The sequence below is a fragment of the Berghia stephanieae genome, chromosome 1, assembly GCF_034508935.2.
Source record: "Berghia stephanieae isolate SIO BIC M18660-M18661 chromosome 1, UCSD_Bste_1.3, whole genome shotgun sequence".
Classification (NCBI taxonomy): Eukaryota; Metazoa; Mollusca; class Gastropoda; order Nudibranchia; family Aeolidiidae; genus Berghia; species Berghia stephanieae.
Genome location: NC_088360.1, coordinates 6,029,805 through 6,049,623, shown reverse-complemented (window position 1 = coordinate 6,049,623; position 19,819 = coordinate 6,029,805). Strand labels below are relative to the sequence as shown.

General features: G+C 36.2%; 1 protein-coding gene across 12 annotated transcripts in view; it reads right to left on the bottom strand.

The window, feature by feature from the left end:
- Positions 1-369: 369 nt before the first annotated feature.
- Positions 370-19,819, bottom strand: part of LOC144966583 (uncharacterized) — a 199,079-nt gene continuing 179,629 nt past the window's right edge. For all 12 annotated transcript variants that reach the window (XM_078903273.1, XM_078903345.1, XM_078903359.1 and 9 more), the window contains 10 exons: positions 9,877-12,133; positions 9,104-9,207; positions 8,266-8,424; positions 7,731-7,892; positions 7,029-7,134; positions 6,011-6,198; positions 5,011-5,165; positions 4,291-4,468; positions 3,376-3,656; positions 370-2,895 (listed from right to left, as the gene is read on the bottom strand). In XM_078903273.1, coding sequence (XP_078759399.1) covers positions 2,634-2,895; positions 3,376-3,656; positions 4,291-4,468; positions 5,011-5,165; positions 6,011-6,198; positions 7,029-7,134; positions 7,731-7,892; positions 8,266-8,424; positions 9,104-9,207; positions 9,877-12,133 — 3,852 coding nt within the window. In that variant the 3' untranslated portion in view covers positions 370-2,633. The remainder of the gene's footprint in view (positions 2,896-3,375; positions 3,657-4,290; positions 4,469-5,010; positions 5,166-6,010; positions 6,199-7,028; positions 7,135-7,730; positions 7,893-8,265; positions 8,425-9,103; positions 9,208-9,876; positions 12,134-19,819) is intronic.

Genomic DNA, 19,819 nt, shown 5'->3' with positions numbered 1-19,819 from the left:
TTAATTTGCATCAGTCCGTCTATGGTTATAAACACATCCATAATCATTATACTACAAAGTAAATACAAGTTCCGGTTAGCACTCATGCATTCAATATTCTATCCAAAACATTTGAGATGTCTTCCAGTTTTAACACTATCAAGCTTTCTTTTTTTTCATAGTAAATCATATTATTTAAGTACAATCTAATATATGACCAAATCAAAGATACAAAATAATTGCACTTAAAGAATATTACCAAACTTTATTAAAAAACATTACTTTACAGAAATCACTCTTTCTCATTCGAGATTAGCCTACTTGTATTCATTCACCTTTTACTCTTCTTTTTTTTTTTTTTCTCTCTCACTTTCTTTTTCTTTTCTTTAAAAAAAAAAATAAATGCTTAGTAGCCACAGCCTGTTAATGGCTATTCACTTCCATACATGCATTCGAGAAACTAAATGAACAAACCATACTATAAAATCACAGTATCAGATAAAACAAGTGGAGAAATAGTCATAAAATGTATTATATTTATATAATTCTTTTCAACTATTTTTCTTTCAATGTTTTTTTCTGAGACTGTAACTCATAATATCATCTAAATTCATTACCAATGTTACTTCCACGCATTATTTTATGTTCCACAAACAAATCAAATACAATCATAACTAAATCCATGCATACAACATCTGGGTCCATATCCCACTCAAGTAAACCCCATGGTTATACTTGATAAACCAAACTGACAATTTACCTGATAGTGCTCTAGTCATATATTGGAGTTCTTTATAAACCCCTTTTGTTTTTCCATACCTATACAACGTGCAATTTGTTCTTGCGTTCATTTCAGACCATAACAACCATGCAAACATATGATAGCAAATGTAACTAGATTTGGTCGAAAATATTAAGTATGAATTTTACTATCGCTTCCCTGCTGTACGATGAAATGTTTTTTGCTTGTTTTTTAAAAAATAATTTAGCCAAAAAATTTTTTTACTTCACATGCACACAGATTATATTGTTCCCAATTATCAAAAAGTCTTAAACCTGACACTTAAAATAAGTCTAAGGTTTAAGATTGAGTTGACATGATGGGGGTCGTGATAATCTATCCTTATATGAAATAAAAGCTTTCTGGCCAAAATGAAAAAAAAAAAAAACAACAAAAACATTTTACCATCATGCATCAGAAGAGTCTATATAAAGGTGATACGGAAATAGATGTAGTCGGAACATATGAAAACACCTCAAGAGATGTTTTTTTTGGGCAATGACTGCGGGCACTTTTCCATATGTCTCTTTTTGCCAACAAATTAAAATGTCCTGTAAATTTGAAATAAATTCAAAATCAGCGTTCTGAGTGGTTGGGTAAAAAGTGACAGTATGGCAAAGCACTTGCTGTCAACTGCTCATAGAACATCACTAAGAGATCTTAATATATTCTAACTATATGTACGTTGTGCCCTTGTTAAGAAAAATCCACAAAGCATTGTAGACAACAGTATCCAACATTGAAAGACCAGCTGCAAATTCATATTCATTTCTGATTCAAATCCAAGTGTGTCAGGACATTTAGTGTTTGTTTTAATAGAATTTGACACAAGCAATCATTAGTGTCCAATTCCAACTATAGAATCATGATTTGCCAAGTCAATCTTAAATGTGGAAATGCAATTTGCACATTCAACCTTAAAATAGATGTCAATCTTAATGTGACCTTCATAACAAGGTTAAACGTATAGAGAGTACTCCATAATTTGGTAAAACTTAAACTTAATAACTTTCGACCAATGTCAGAAAAGGTTTTTTTTTAATTTGTTTTTTTTTTTTTTTTTCATTTTTGTTTATTTTATTTTTGTATTTTAAATGACACGTATAATTGTTTTCAGCATACAATATAAGCTCTCATAGGTACCACAACTCCTATTAAATGGAGCTATTTCGATTGCGACCATCAGTCAACACTGCCATTATCACAGGAAGAGCTGTAACTTAAAAAGTGAAACAAATGTGTAGATATGGCTCTTTTCGTGATAAGGACAGGGTACTGGTAGGTGTTATACGTACATACTCGAGTTAACCTATCAGTCAACTCATCTGCCAGGTTGGGGAGACCTAATTTATAATCATCCATAGGCCTCCCATCTCCCATTTCAAGTTGCAACTGTACGGAACTGTTCAAATCATTCACTTCCAAGACCTATTCCGCTATATCATACAGATTTCATAGCTCATTGCTAAATCTTATGGCATACACACTGAATTGTACTGGATATCTAGTCAGCCATCTCATACAGATTTTAATGCTAGGTTTTCTAGCAATGATCTGATTAGATTTCCTGAGTACACAATCCACATGTACTGATTTGTACAAGTCTCTCCACTCTGCTCACCATAACACAGATTTTGTACATAATTCAGACTGGAATGGGTGGGGGGAATATAACCAACCCAGTATCTGTGACAGGCAGGCGGATGGATCAGATCTCATCTGATAAGATCTTCTACTCCATATGATTTAGGCTACACGAAGCGCTGAACTATACATGCCTCATTTCTCTCCTCTCGTAGAAAGAGATTCAAAGCCCGAGTTCTTTGCAGAGGTATTGACTTTTTACATTTGTATTTTTTTATACACTTATAGCTCAGATTGTGGGTGGTCCATTGACATAACGGAGCTCAGGAGTGATTGAAAGAGAGAAGTTTGTCAGACGGTCTAGAATGTCGGGATCAAGGGCATACATCAATCCAGCCACGAAGACCAGAGCGACAACCTGTACTGGGACCGACCTCAGCCATGAGACACACACCTTGGAGGCAGGCAGGTCACCGGGTTGGACATCAACAGTTTCAGATGGCAATGGGGTGGCTTGACACTCCGACAGGCTTGTTTTGGTTTCCAATGGCCTGAGGAGATGAAATGAAATCAGATTAGAGAATTTCAAAGTTGTTGCACTATCATCGAGGAACCTGTTGGCATCAGCAATTGATTTCTTCCTCATGAGCAACATTTTGAGATTTTATAAAATAGGTTACAGTTAGTTATCAGGTGAAATAATAAATATGTGTTGTAATTTCATACATTACAGATAAATTTTTAAATAAACAATTTAAAAAGTGCCTACAAGAACAGATGTAAAATATGATCATTTTAAAATTCCAGCTCATCCTTACATGTTTACTTATTTGCAGCTCTGATAGCCAAAATTGTTTTGGGCTCATTGTTAACATAGAAATAATGTCTATTACTATAATGACTTATTGAATCAAGCCCATAGTCGTGATCGGTTATCAGACCAACTAATATGTTCACCTAACCCTTGCATAATAACAGACGGAATCAGAGTGGCAAAAGAAAAACAAACAAACAAAAAAAACCTAACATACCTCTCTGTTTGTGAACTCATCAAATCACTGAGAGCACTGGCTTGAATGGCCAGTCTGCTGAGATCAGGACACTGGTCCATTGCCAACTCCTCATCATCCTCAGTATCCATGTAGACCTGCTTACATCGCTCTGACACCACAAACAACTGGTTGCGTAGATCAGCCAAAGAAGACAGGAGAAGCCTCTGAGCATCATCGTTGGACATGCGAGTCAACTTGCTGTGCATGGCTTGTAAAGAGGTCAATTTTTCTTCATACAGGGACAGATTGGACTGAAGAGTCTGAAATCAAAAGTGAAACAATTGTTCAAAAATTTTAATCCTATCTATTAAAAAAAAAAATAATCTTGAGATTTTATATAATACAATATCTACTAAACGTGGTCAAAGCGCTTTATAAGAGGTTCCTAGCCAACAGCAAACCTTAACATGTAGGAAGAGACATGACACCTGTTAGGCGATATTACATTTTTCTGAGAAAGCTGTCAATGGCCAGGTATTCATCTTACACATGCGTACCGTGAGAGAATGTGAGTAAGGAGCCTTTTCCAAGGACTCAACTATGCTCTGCTCAGAGTGGGACTCTAACTTAACCCAGGACCTTCCAATCCAATGGCAAGCGTCATACCGCAAGACCGCACAGCACCATATTATTCCCAACAGCAAACAAAATCATAAAAAATAGGTGATTTATAAATAAGTGAATTTCTTTTTTTTATTTTGATGCATACAACACATACAAAACAAATCTGCGAATTAAAGCAGAATATTTCATTTAGAAGTCAGATGTTAGTGTGCAAATGAAAAATCTTTCACTAATTGTCCCCTGGATATCAAAACCCAAATGGTGGAATATTAATTTCTTTTGTCAGCGTTAGGCAATGGTCTTTATGTAAATAGCCAATAAAATCCTTACCTCTAACTCCCTAAGAACATCCTTCTTGGTAATTTTAGAACCAAACTCTCTCTTGGCTAGGAGACCATGCAGCCTCTCCCTGTCTGCAGCCAACCATGAGTCCAACTCCTTCTGGCTTGCCAGATACTCCAACCACACACTCCAGTTATTTTCCAGACCATCCACATGCTCTGTAACCCTAATAACAACAACAGCAACAAAATAATAATTAATAATAATGAATATTTAGGTCAATTTCTCAAGCTCTAGGCGCATTTTATAGTATTTGAAATAACAATAACCTGTTAAAAAATTCACTCAGCAAATATAATATAATGATAAAAATAAAAGAATAAAAAGGTTATTTAATGATAATTAAGTTATATTGGAATTATTAATTCTCACTGAGTGTTTCACTCCATGAGTTTTTATTCCTACTTGATAATACAATAATATGGTTTCTTATGATAAAGATACTGCAATGATATAACATGAGAGTATGAACACTGCTTTAAAATTACTAACTTGCAACAATCTGTCTTGTTTGTTATGTAGTTAAAATATATATAACCAAATTTCGAACAAAAATCAATTCTTTAGAACTAATACATCCTCAATATTGAAAAAAAAGAAGTACTTGTTTCCCCTGTATGCCAAAATCCCTTTTAAAACAATTGTGAATGCAGTGTATTAGAGACTAAAATTTCAGTTGATTATAGAGTAGTAAAAGGTATTACGAACTTGCTGAACATGTCCGATGTGGCCTTGCTGAGACTATCCAACTCTTGCTTGTATTTCTCCACGCACAGGAATGGGTGCTGGGATGAAAACTCTGCCAACTGATTCCTTAATGAATCCAAGGCTACCGCCTGTTTTTTCAATTTCCCTTGTTTTTCCTATGAAATGTCAAAAAAAAGATGAATCATTAAAGTTGTACAAGATAATCAAACAATAGAGAGACTCTTAAAATTATGACAAGTGGTTGTAACTCATATTTTCAAAACTTTGCAAATGCATACTTAATTTCATGTATATACACACGATGCAATGCAAATATTTAAACAGTTGGAAATCTGTGAAATACTTAGACTCCTGTTTTTTTAGCATTCTCTACTTTCAACGAAGTTGCACTTTACTTAAAATACTAAAAATAGTCAAAACAGTTGATTGTTTAATACTATCAAAAACGTTTCTAATACCAAAGTGTTAAAAAAAGTTGTCTTTTTTAGTTTAATTAAACATCAACTCCAAGTAACCGTTGAAGTAATAAAAAAATGTTTCCCAATAGTCTTGCAATTAAAATGGATGTTTAACTTGTTTTTGTTTTAAAAACCTGCTTTGACTCCTTCCTCCCCTTTCATCCAACAACCAGAGAAAGAAAAAAGATCCTTCACAACTTGTGATATTTCTGAACAGAATCTTTCTTCTGTTTGGTGAATTTCTGAATTTTATACCCTCTTTGAAGTTCATTTGTAAATTATTCATGTTCAATTCCATAACTATTAAGTTATCAGTTTACCTGAATCATTGGGTCTGATGGGAAAAAAAGTAAATCAAATAAAAAATTGTAGCAGGTGACACATTTATTTTTTAAATTCTGTAAACAGAGACAAACTCTGGCACTAGTGAATCCATAGTTTTCAAGGTCTGCATCACCAAACTCGATAGGCAGAAATTAATGTGGACTCGAGCTTTATCATAAACTAACTAAACATAAACTATCTAAAACCTTTACACTTACTTTCAACTGCAATATTGTATTTTTGAGTTCATCTGCTGAGCTGAATCTGTCAAAGGAGAGGCAGCTATTGCTTTCCTGAATACACTTTTTCATTGCTGACATGACATCACGGAATTCTCCAAGAGTGGTGGTCTGAGCGTGTCTCTCTGATGCCAACGCAAAGACTTTGCCCCATTGCTCCATCAAGTCTACAAGAGTAGAATCGAAAAATAAAATCTATTCAAAACATCAATAAATGAAAATTAGACAAATTTGTACTTTGAAACTTGCACACACAAAAAACAAGCATCTTTGATTCTCTATGCAGGTGATATTTGTTTGTTGCAAATCCACCAAAGATCAGATGTGATATACAGAAGTATTGAAATCTAATCTCAAACACAGAGCTGAATTCAATGCCTTTATGTTCCTCTTATTTCAATGTTGTCTTGTATTTTATATAATTGATGTCATAGCAATAATAAATGAACAATGATTTTGAAGACGATCATTTGATAATATTTGATGATAATAATAATTATAGTGGAAAAAGGTATTGATAAAAATTTTAATGATGATGGTGACATTGAAGATGGCATTGACAACATTATAGATGTGTTAAAATATAATGCAAGCAACCTTTGACATCTTCTTAAATTGACAACAAAAAAACCCCAAAATGTCAGAACAGATCATAATGTAGCTTTGTGGTCTCCAGACACTCAGGTTTTGACTAGAAGGTCTCTGATTCAAGTCCTGCTGTTGACAGAGCAAAGTTAAGTTCTTGGAAAAGGCTCTTTACTTACATTCTCTCATCGTATTCAGGCCAGAAACTAGAACCTGAGCGGTAACGGCGTGACATCATATATAGTAATAGCAGTCGTCATACATTGTCCTGTTTGTTAAGTGTTGCTGCTGGCTTGGGACCAATGTAAATCTTTGAGCATATTCAGAAGATATATAAAGCTCATGTTCCATTTCTTTTCCCTGTAATTAAAACTATGCAATGTTGGAGATGTTGAGGACAAGGAATTGTTACCTTGTACTCTCTTGACATCAGCCTCAGTGACATCCTCTGTGTTGAGATGCTGGCAAATGGTTTCCAAGCACTTAATGTTGGTGTCGTAGGTCACAAGAATCTCACCCTGAAATCAAGACAGGCGGTAAGTAATCAATGTAATATACATATTTCAACTTGTACATTGATCTTGAATTGTAGACAATAAGATAAATTCAAGGTAAAATGACTTCTTTGTTCAATAAGTGTGCATTGCAATTTAAACTAAATAATCTTTACCTCTGTAATGCCATGTTAGTTATCTAGTCAAGAGCCTAGGTAAGGTCCAAATTGTCATACAAGCATTAAGAGATGAATTAATAATCGTGACCATCTCATGACGTCAATTGGATTTGTTGTCTTAATGCTCCCAGTCTTTATCAGATCAACTTGCGTGAAAAATAAGATGTTTATAAAATGTTTATACTTTTTATTATCAAGTATTAAAAAAGAACATATACATGATTGTCTAGTAAAAGAGAAGTTGACTGTCAAGAAAGCAATGTCTAGAAAATAGTGGCCAAAAGGAAAATGGTGATTGATTTTTTTTATGTTGCTCTTGCTTTTGCCAAATCTAAATAAATCAAATTAAAAAGGAAATTCTCTTACTTATTACATCAAAGTTTAATCATGAAGCCTTGTTTAAAGAACATCATTAGAGTGTAAAATTAAAATGTTTCTTACATATTTATCAGGATTCGGGTGAAGAGATGTTCCCATGGGATCATTCCGTTTCTTCTTCAGGGACTGGTTGGCCAATTTGAGCTGAAGTTCTGACTGATTCAAGATGTCATGGAAATCCTCTAAGTCCGAATCACTGTCTTCACCTATGGCACCTTGCTTTTTCTGGTAGAAAAATGATATGATGAAAATCTAAAACATCCTTATGACTTCTATATATGGAAAGTTTTCTTGTTTGCTTTTAAAATCTTTTAGAGACAAAAGGCTGAAATTGATCAAGATCTCCTATTAAATCATGAATTGATAAATAATCAATTTGATGAAAATCCAATTATTTGGATAAGACAGTGGTCTATCAAAGTTTTTTCTGCTATATTTAATGTCTACACAACAATCCTATTAGGTGGGCATAGTGGAAAGGAGAAATATCAGAACCTCAGAATCGAACCAGATTTTCTTTCTACATGGGTTGAGTGCTCAACCAATTGTCCTATGATGATAAAGAAACCTTCACCAAGATCACAAGTCAGTGACTTACAATTTTGAGTTTGGCCTTGGATTTGCCGCTTGTCATTGCCTCTTTGACAATGGATTTCTCTGGTGGTAAATGGAAGTCATCTTCAAACTCAAGGTCGTCTTGGGGATCCCATGTCAACAATTCTTCTCCTGGGTCTTCACTGCCCGTTGGGTAAAACATCTGATGGGAAATTAGGGAGGATTCAGTTAATTTGTGTCCTTGTTTTATTTCCCGTTATTTATTTATTTTTTTTTTTATCTTTGAGGAGTTTTTTTAAGACAAAAGGTCACATCAGAGAAATAAGAAGGTGATGGGATGGTCAAAATTTTTTATGTAGTTTATATGTCCTGACGAGTGCTGAAGAAAAAGTAAGACATAGGACTGGTTGATACAGAGAGCAAAAATAGATTTAAGAGTATTATATGTTCGAGCATCTGAGACTACTTCAAAGCCACAAAAGAATGAATAAAATGACTAACATTTGCAGTCATAACGAAGACTAGATTGACAAGATGAGAAATGGAATCAACCAAAAGAAGTTCACATGTTCCTTTCTCTGACTAAAACTCAATTATTGGCCAATGATTTTCTACTCCTCAGTCCTCCTCATCCTTTTCAAACCCTGTAAATACTAACCAGCAACAGTAACATAAAATCTACAGTTCAGTTTTGGTTCAAATAAAAATAATTCTTTCTCTGTAAAAGTAGAAATCTGTAACAATCTGAGATGCCAATTCAGATCTGTTTTTAAAAATATTGATAAAGTTTCATATTAATATCATGTCCCAATAAAAATGTTAAAAATTTAAAAACACTAAAGAATAAAAATTGAAGACACAATACTTGATAGACGACCAACCTGGTAGTTATCCCAGGTGCTGTGTTCAGACATAGAGCCAGACACATTGTGGACATCCTCTGCCCCTGATGAACAGACCTCCATGCACGCTGTCAGATACTCATCTGAGAAATAAAGAATTCAAGGTATGGACGGAAGTATGAAACAGATGAATGTTTTACATCTTGTTATTGATAACTGGTCAATAAAGCCTATGACAAATAGTGATAAGTCATTCAGCTGGAATGGGGGAGTAAAAATACAGAATGTTTTACAACTTGTCATTGATAACTAACTGTTTGAAATTTTATAATTCACACAAATATATAACATGATTATAATTTGATAACAGATAGATTGCTAGCGTGTTTTACAATCAATCACAATGATTGTTCCATATTAATATTACCTAAAATTGTATTTAAAATCAATTTGTTGATTTTCAAACTCAAATAATTTACCTAAATGAATTGTGAGTTTTTTCATTTTTTTTCATCGGTATTCTAAAATCTATTCTAGTGCATTGTTTTATAATGATTTTTTTTCTAGATACAAAACAAAATGATTTTTAAAAAAGAAATTTTTAACCAGCAAGAAAAAAAATAAATTTTAAAAAATTAGATTAAAATATATAAAGAGAATTTGGTTATTCCTGGGAGAATAAATTAATCATAGTAAAGCGCATTAAGCATGGTGAAACCCTGAAAATGTGCTAAACAAATGATAAAATTTGATTTTAAATATTAAAATAAAACAAATAACGATCATAGACTTTTCCCAGTATAAAAACTCACCGGTGGTTTCAGATTCTGACTCTGCATCAGCACTGTCGTAACTGTCAGTAGCACTGTATTTCATGACATCGGGCTCCTGATTGGATGATTTACTGTGCAGGCGCCTGGTCCTTCGCTGTTTCTGATGTTTACGATTTTTTGAAATTTCTGCACCGGATGAGGAGACATCTGTTGTGGTAATAAAAGTTTGAGTGGGGAAACTAGATATACTGTTCTGAATGGCAGGGGTGACAGTGGTAGTGTTGAGATCCTGAGTAGCGGTGACAATGTTATAATAACTGGTATGGGCACACATTGATACAGTACGACGTTTGTCATGGTGGCCTGCGGTCCTAGGGAATGTGGATGAATGAGTTAACATGAAGGAGGGACTAGTTGTGGAGCATGAGTCAGAATCAGTGTGACAATGGAGATTATTAATTGCACTTTCTGAAGCAGCCACGGCAGTCAGGTAGTTGTCTGATTTCTTGGAATTTGGGGTTGAGTCCTGAAAACCGACTACACTCCATGGACGATCTTTTTTCGACCGTCTCCGAGAATTCAGTCCTGTCTGTTTACGTAACCGAGGCGTGTCCATTACTGGAGCTGTGTGGAAGGAAGACAGTTTTACCTCTTCTAAACTGATATTATTTGCAGATTCAGTGGCAGAGCCGAGGTTGACAACGCTATCAAAGAGAGTTCTGTCTTCAGCATCATCTGTTCCTGTGGACAGTTCTCCTTTGACATGTCTGTTTCCTTCATGATCTGAGTTATCTTCTCCACTTGCGTCACATGAGCTCTCCACAGCACTGTGGGAATCAGTTTGAGTTTGCTTTGATGGTGAGGGGATGAAAAGGGACTGTGTGGATGAAGACACTTTCTGTGGTGATAGAGGACGGCATTTTTTTGGACTTGTGGAAGGCCTTACAAGCTCCTCTGCATGTTCAATGAGGTAGCGTACTGATTTCTTTCCTTTGGATTCTGGGGCACTATCAGATTCAGAAAAGTCAATGATTTGGTGAATTGGCACAAGATTATTCAATGGAGATTCAGTTTGAGAGAATGAGTTTGATGTCAAAACTTTCTTCTTCCTTTGTACTTTACCGTGGTTCAGATCACATTCCATTTGAGCTGTTTCAGACTCATTTGAAACCGAATCTAAGTGGCTATATACATCCTTTACAGCAGCATCAAACTCATCCGTCCCAGAAGTCTTGTTGATTTCATGACAAGTAGAAGTTATATCATTCTCTTTTCCTTTCTCAGGGCCTGAGTCAGTTGTGTCACCATTGTCAGTCTTATCTGTGGAATCTACATCTGTCACAATGGTCATTTGGTAATAGCTAGAGCGTGTCTTTACTGATGGGAACAATACTTTATCACCAAGAGGTCCATCACTTGCAAGCTCACACTTCCCACGGAATTTGTACTCCATAGCAATTTGTTGTCGCATAGTTTCCACCTCATCATTTGACTGGTTCTCACTACTGTATCCAATATCCTTTGACTCAACTTTGACCACACAGGGAGGTGCAGCTGACTGGTCAACTTCCAAGTCACTGTTGACCACTGCTACTGTATCATCTGGGAAAGGACTGGGAGGGGAGTCCCCCATTTTGGACTCTGCCTCACTAATATTCGCACTGTCTCCACTGCTACGATTATCAAATAATGATCTTTTCACATGAAGTTTTCTCAGATCATCAATGGGTATAGGGGATGACAACTTCCCATGAGACAGACTGGAAATTGAGTGCCAACTTAAGCCATCTTCTGTGGAAACAGCTAAAGATGCATGGGGACTCCCAGTACTCAATTCTCCACTTGATGACAAGATAGCCGAAGGTCCCCTTTTAGCTGGGCTTCCTTCACAATATGACGGATCTGTAAATCGCCGTTTGCCCAATGGACTATCAGGTTTCAAGTTAGATGACCTTGATGGAGATATCAAATTTGAGGCTTCTTTCCTTTTCAAGGATTCTTCCCCAAATTCAATTACTTCGTCCTGCTCAAAACCACCAGGCAAATATTCAAACTCTTTTTCAGTTTCAGAGCTATAGGCAGTATTGCATGAAGAGTTGAGGTCTACTTCAGTATCAAAGTCATTTACATCCGTCAAGTCAAAATCTCGACCCCCTCCAATGAACAACAAACTGTCATCGTCAAGAGTTATGAGGCCTTGGTCATCAATGTCCTGACTACAATGGTTGAAAAGAGATTCGTCCAAAACTGGAGGAAGGCTGAACCCACTGAAGTCAAAGCCACTCTGAAAATTGCCCTGATGAAGAAATGAAATAAAATTTATGAATTCAGAAAAAGACTTGGTACATTAAATATGACCTGCTTCCCTTATCCCATTAACAACAATGATAGGACCAGCAAGTTGTCAAGCTTTACATGTTATAATATCACCTCCCTAAAGAAAACAGAACACTGAAACTACCTGAACCACTGAAAAATGGGAAATAGAAAATCAATCTAGGAATATCATTCACTATAAACAGATGACTTCGTTTAACTTAAGAACCAGGCAAGACTACTACTCATATAATGACTGACAAACATTTGAGTTCCAATTCGTACATTACTTGGAATTAGGAATACATTATTGGTTTATTTTGCAAAGAGGATGAAACTGAAACAACTCATTCCAATAATTATCAATCTATTGATTAAATATATTCCAAAAGCTAGTTTCTTAAAGACATTTTTTTTTCTCTAATTCAATGTCGGGGAATAAAATCCCCCTTAAGAGTATTAAATTGCAAACTTAAAAACACGACAAAGACAATATAACAGATAGAGCAAATCTACAGATAGGTAGGAGAGTTGGTAGATAAATTTAGAAAATACAAAACACACACACACACACACACACAGACAGACAGACAGAGAGAGAGAGAGAGAGAGAGAGAGAGAGAGAGAGAGAGAGAGAGAGAGAGAGAGAGTCCTGTCCTATTACGTACAATAATTTATATAATCTAATATAATATTACCCCCCCCCCCCCCCCCCACAACACAACCACCCAATCCCTACACGGTTTCAAAGACGCAACATATTACGTCAAAAAAAATATATATATGTTGTTAATATCAAGTTTTTGTTTGTTGTTTTTTTTTTAAATCATAAAATAATCTAGCGTAATCGGGCATCAGAATATGTCAATGGTGGGGGACAGGTATTGTATCGCATTAGGACTACTTTGGGATTGAGGGGAGAGAGAGAGAGAGAGAGAGAGAGAGAGAGATATATATATATATAATATATATATATATATATATATATTATATATATATATATATATAGAGAGAGAGAGAGAGAGAGAGAGAGAGAGAGAGAGAGATGAACAGTGTTATAAGTAAGTTTTGTTGTTTCTGTTGTTGCGTCTGTGTGTGTGTGTGTGTTTTTGTTGTTTTTTTTTTGTTTTTTTTTTTTGGGGGGGGGGGGGGTTGGTATTTTTTTTTTTTTGTTTTTTTATTTATTTATTTATTTATTTATTTTTTTTTTTTTTTTTGGGGGGGGGGGGGGGGGAAAGTGGGGTCTAGATCCCGGTTTCAATTGCGTAGCATAAAACAAACGTCATCGATGCCCGCTTTCTTTAAGATAGGACATTAACACACAGAGGCTTTCCGACATGACTAAATTATACATTGACCGCCCATCCACAGCTGGAGTGAATACGGTATTCGAAATGAATTTTGATGGTTTATAGGATCGAACCCGGTTGGTTCACGTGCCATTCCAACCCTGTACTAACTGGGCCATGGTTCCTGGCAGAATGAGTCAACTAAGTAACATAAAAGCGTCCCTACGACATTAGTATGAATCGAATAGGCGATAAGGAATAATTGAAAAACTCTTCAAATACTGATAAAATGGACATAAGTGGATACTCCATAATCCAGTGGACACACATGTCTCTCTCCCTCTCTCTCTCCCTCTCTCTCTCTCTCTCTCTCTCTCTCTCTCTCTCTCTCTCTCTCTCTCTCTCTCTCTCTCTCTTCTCTCTCTCTCTCTCTCTCTCTTCTCTCTCTCTCTCTCTCCCTCCCTCCCCTCTTTTCTCTCTCTCTCTCTCTCTCTCTCTCTATTTTTCTATTCTCTAATATACTACCCGTAGTTCTGTGTCAAGTACTTTCTTCTTTCTTGAACATGCTATTTTCATTTTAGTTCAATACTTTTTACTGTGTGAAAATGCGAAAAAGTGTAACAAATCCATGGCCATGTTTCAGATTAAATGACAAATTTATAGTTCGTTTAATTCAATTTTTCTTTTAAACGAGGAAACAAAAATTTGGGCTACTAGCCTTAGTATGGGCATGTAAACAACACACACACACACACACATATATATATATATATATAATATATAATAAATATATATATACACATATATATATACATACATAATAATAATAATATATATATAATATATATATATATATAAATACACATAATATACATACATATATATATATAATATATATATATATATAATATATATATATATATATATATATATATATATATATATATATATATATAATGAGGCCGACACATTCGTGTATTTATAAATCGTATAGGTTTTCACTCTACTGTGGTATTGACATTCCCTGATCACAATCTCCATTTAAAAACGCAAATAATGTATGGCGTCATCTAGTATTAATATGCCAGGATGAACCAGAGATGTCAATCTGAGTTTTCAACAAAAATGATGAGAATAACTAAATGTTCGTCTTATAAAAGTATTCCTTCGGAGCCATTAGGCCAATGGAGCCGGAGTTTATCCCGGTTTCTATAGCGTGAAACGACAATAGCAATGGCTTGCTATCTTTTGGACAGGACGCTAGTCTACCGCAAAGTACTTTCAGGCGGATCTAACATACCAGCTACCCAATCCCTGCTGGGTGAACCAAAAAAAAAAAGGTGGGGGGGGGGGGGGGGGGGAGGGGGGGGGGGGGGGGGGGGGGGGGGATCACGGTAAATTTGCGGGTGATGCGAGGGCTCTACCAACTGAACTATCAGGCACCCCGATTAAAAAAAAAAAAGACTACCTTCACTTTCCTCAATGAAGACCTTTAATTGTACTTGTTAAAAATTCAATTTTCATCGCCAGGTTCAATCTGACTGGTCACACTGGTTTTAAGCTGCACACATAAAAAGCATTAGAATAATGTAACTAGAAGATCTAATAGTAGATTTAGAAGAAGTCGCATTCCAAAACAATAAAACTGAAACTGAAACCGAAACTGTAAAACCCTGTTGAATTATCATTGACGTTTAAAAAAAAAGAAAGAAAAAAAATGAAGCCTTTTCCTAAAACAAAAAAAACACCCAAGAATGAACATAAAAAGCAATTTTCTGGTCTCTGTGACATTTTAATGTAGCTTACAAATCTAGGCTAGAAGGGCGTTGGGAACAAAGAGATCAGAGACAGAATCCAGTATCTGTTCATTGCTATCACTAAAGCAATAATATTGATGATCGCGTTCAATGTATTCCTGTATATTTTATCCATCCAAATGTAGGTTAGAAGATCGATGGACACATTAAGAGCTGTCTATTTTATTTGTCAATAATAGAATTATGAAGCTGTTCGGTATTGTTATGTATGTTATTTGTTGCTTTTAAGGATGGATGGGTGGTGGATGTTTATGGCACATCAGATATCTATGTCCTACTAGTTAATAGACATCTATGAGAGAGGGAGGGAGAAAGAAAGAGAGAGAGAGAGAGAGAGAGAGAGAGAGAGAGAGAGAGAGAGAGGGGGGGAGGAGAGGGGGAGAGGAGAGGAGAGGGAGAGAGAGAGAGAGAGAGAGAGAGGTGGAGCAGTGAGGGAGATAAAGATAGAGATAAGATAGATAGATAGGTAGATAGATAGATAGATAGATAGATAGATAGATAGATAGATAGATAGATAGATAGATAGATAGATAGATAGATAGATAGATAGATAGATATATAGATAGATAGATAAGATAGATAGGGATACTGTATCGATCAGATTGAATGGGAGGAAATGCGATGGCCACACGCGTTGACAAGGACACCAGCCAACAAAGTGTAGTTATGACAGGCTAAGGCAGGGCGGACAGGCAGAGATGTTTGACTTGGATGACGAAAAGCGGTCAGTGTTTGATCTATGATGTGTGATCAACTCTCGATGACCTTTGGAATCTCCCATCATATTGACATCTGTGGCTGATCATAATTTTGATGCGATATGTTCGGTATGAAAAGAATGTCCCATAACTATGAGCAAGCTAATATCACAACAGTGTGAGACGAAGCAGACGTATCGGTCATTTCAACAGTTAACTGCCGTACTCTGGAAAGACGTGTATTAAAAAACTTCGCCAGAAAACTCGTCCTTCAAATATCGATCGATTTAAATAACCCTCAATTTGGCAAAAACTCTCATACCTGGGACGTCGCGAAGTCCCAGATTTGATAGCTTTTGGTCAAGATTAGGGTTATTCAAATTGATAGATATTTGATGGACGAGTTTTCTGGACAAATTTTTGAATACGCGTCTTTCCAGGATACGGCGGTTAACTGATTAAATAAACTATGAAGGGGCTGGATCAACATGAGATCCAAGCAAGGGGAATTTTCCTGGCATAAGTAGACCGAATTCTTGTTGAAATAATCGATTCAATTGAACATAGTAGTATTAAGATATTCTAAATTATACCCCAAAAAACTCGAAGATAAAATTTGTTAAATTTGAACATAAAGCGTTCGATCTCTTTGGCGAACTCTGAATTCAAACAATTTTGTTCAAATAGACCCTTCACTGATTGCTGGCAATCTGGTGTTAAGAGACCATAATTTAGATGAACCAGAAAACCATTGGATATTATCTAATAAAATTATAAATATTCCACTTTAAATTTTCAGCTATTCTTGGCGGTCCCGTCCCCCCCCCCCCCCCCCCCCCCCCCCCCCCCCCCCCCCCCCCCCCCCCCCTTCCCCCAACACACACACACACACACACACAACACCTTTATTTTTCTTTTTAACCATACTAATTTTTGTAGCAAGAAACGTTTTGTCGAGGATGAATTGTAACAGATAGAAAAAAATTATTAAGTATTAAAAGCATGTTTTCATTTATTCCAAACTGTACATCTGCCCAGAATGCTTTTATTTTTTAATGGCCTGTATCTCGTCAGAAAAGAAAGCCCAATATTTCACATGTAAACTGACTTACCGACTTTCATTTTTCAGTAAAGCCACAAGGAAGTGAGGGTCTAATTAGCCAGACATGACATGACATCTCTCTGGTTCTATTATGTAGCCTAATCGAAGATGGCGGTTACGAAATAATGTCGTCGTCGTCGTCGCCCAGAAGAAAACAAATTGGTCAATTAAGAGGGTTCTTATTCACGGCTGACTGTATGTTCCATATCCTTTACATTCCTAACGATTGCCGACTTGTGTATTTCCTAACGATTACCTACTTGTGTATTTCACTTAACGATTACGACAGGGTCTATTCTTCGTCACGACCTAAAGTCCAAATCAACATGAGGTCCGTAAATGGAGGGACGTGAGGAAGGCAGCAGCTTGTCGCACATTCACAATACACTTTCATTTTGAAGTCTCAGCTTGACTTCTTGACAAGATGGGAGTCGTCTGAATTTACCAATATTTGAAGTAAAGCTTTCTTGGAACTTGAAACAAAATTCTTAATGTTAAGACATTTTACAGCGCAGAGGTAACTACGGGATTGATGAGAGTGACCTGAAGAAAGTGAGGATGACTGTGTTGTAATTAATGGCTGTAATTAATGGGTTACTATGTCTAGTCGACAGGAAGACAACGTTTTATGAGATCGAGATTCCCCCAGCCATACATCAGTACCTTAAAATATTATACATGTATTACAATTTTTGATGCTTGAATAATCACTTTCAATGTCGTGAAAAGTTGGAGGGGGGGGGGGGGGGGGGGGGGGGTTGGGTTTTTGGTTTTTTTTTTTTTTTTTAATAATTAAAAAATTAACCAGTCAGTCTAACGTGCTCAACTGAAGCCCCAGTCGCATCGCTGTTACTGTTCTCTTGGTGAAAACGATAAAATAATGTCTGGCAGGGGCAGTGTGACACAACGGTATACACTTTACTTCGTATCAAAGACGTGGTCATTTTCCCCGGTGCTCGAAGTGGTCTTGAATAACAATGTGAAATTGAATGTAAGCTTCAATTTAATATACGAGAACAGACAAAATGGACGTTTCGGGATTCCTCTTTATCAACAAAACAGGATGAATGAAACACTACAGACGAATGAGATAATGCGGTAGCGACGTTGTTAAGATGTATCCCATTGTTATTTATTTCTTCGAGGTTCAAGCACCAACATTTACATTACGTGGTTTTGAGCAAGTCACCTAGCCCTGGCTCATTTTTCGGCGCTGAGTTGCGGTTGGTGATTGGCCTATTCAAATTTTCCCTCTGAGGTTGACCGTGAAGATAATTTGCCCTTGGAGAGGAACAAAGGGAATTTTATTTCATGTTTTTTTTTTTTATTTTATGACTAAAATGAAAACCCGACTTCAAAAGATTAAAAGAACATGTGGTCTTAACGACGCGTTGATCGTGTGGCTGAAGTGAAATGAAGGTCACTATCGATTCTCCCACGCCTTTACTTTACAACAACTATAGACTAACCACTCTCACGAGACAGTGAACGGTGGTCAGGCTTAACTCATTAATAAACACCGTAGTGGTAGTAGTAGTCGGAGAAGTACACATGGGGTGATTGGGACCACGTGACCGTAATTACTCACGACAATCGATAGGCGAGACCCTTTGATCTCCTTCACAGCATGCGGTAGTAACGGAAGTCGAGACTGAATCAACTGTGAGCGCTGATCTACAGACAAGGCAATTAGTCAGCAGTACACTGATAAAACACAATTTTCTCTTTTATTTTTTATATTTGCCAGAATATCTTTGTTTAAAGTAAGGTTTGGTTAAACCAGATTTTCGTGCCGAACAGTTCGAGTCTGGATGTCATTAACTTTATACAATAAAAAAGCCAACTTCTTGGTATTTAATTTGTAACTTTCTATTGACTGGTATCATAGTATAAAATGGCCGCCAACAACCAGGTAGAATAGTGTGACACAGACCAAGATGGGTCTGTTAGATCTAGCAAAAAAGTACTTTGCGATAGACTAGCAAGCCAATATTGCTGAACGTTAAAGAAACTTTTAAAAAACACCAATATCGTCTTTTAAAGAAATCTCGTGTAAAATTAACTTTTAAACCAATTGCGGGAGGGGTTCACCCTTATCTATATGAAAAAAAAACTTTGACAAGGTTTCTGGCAAAAAAAAAAAAAAAAACGAAAATAAATAAGGCGTTTTGTCGGTGTGGCAGAGTGGTAGTTCAGCTCGTTCAGCAAACAGCACCCCCAGGTACCAGACGGGTGGCAGGCAGGGCGGGGGCTGATGATCAAGGCTGTGAATGTTGTATAAAGAATTATTGGAAGCGAATGAACCAAGACATCAGTGCAAAGCTGTGTCGATCAATGAATGACAAACGATGTGTTTGAAGTTTTCGGTACCATCACAAAGAACGCTTCCAATATTTCACTATATTATGGCTGGCGGTTACAATATTGAACCCGCAATTTCACAGGCGATGATGAATGGAGAGCATCCAACTGGTAAATATGGCACGAGTATTATTACTACATATTGAGTGTGTGAATATTGATTTTCTTTACTTCCTTTATAATGCGCTTAATAAGTTCAATTTGCCACCTGTTTATTTATCAATCTTTAACGGGTTTTGTTAAAAAGCGGGAAATCGTCATTGGAAGACTGAACTATATTAGATCAGGATTTATTATTTTTAAATTGATGTTTTGAAATTGACTCGAGTCATTGGAACTGATGCTTCAGACAAGATTAAAACTAACTTAAATCAATTGAAGACACATATACACATGCAC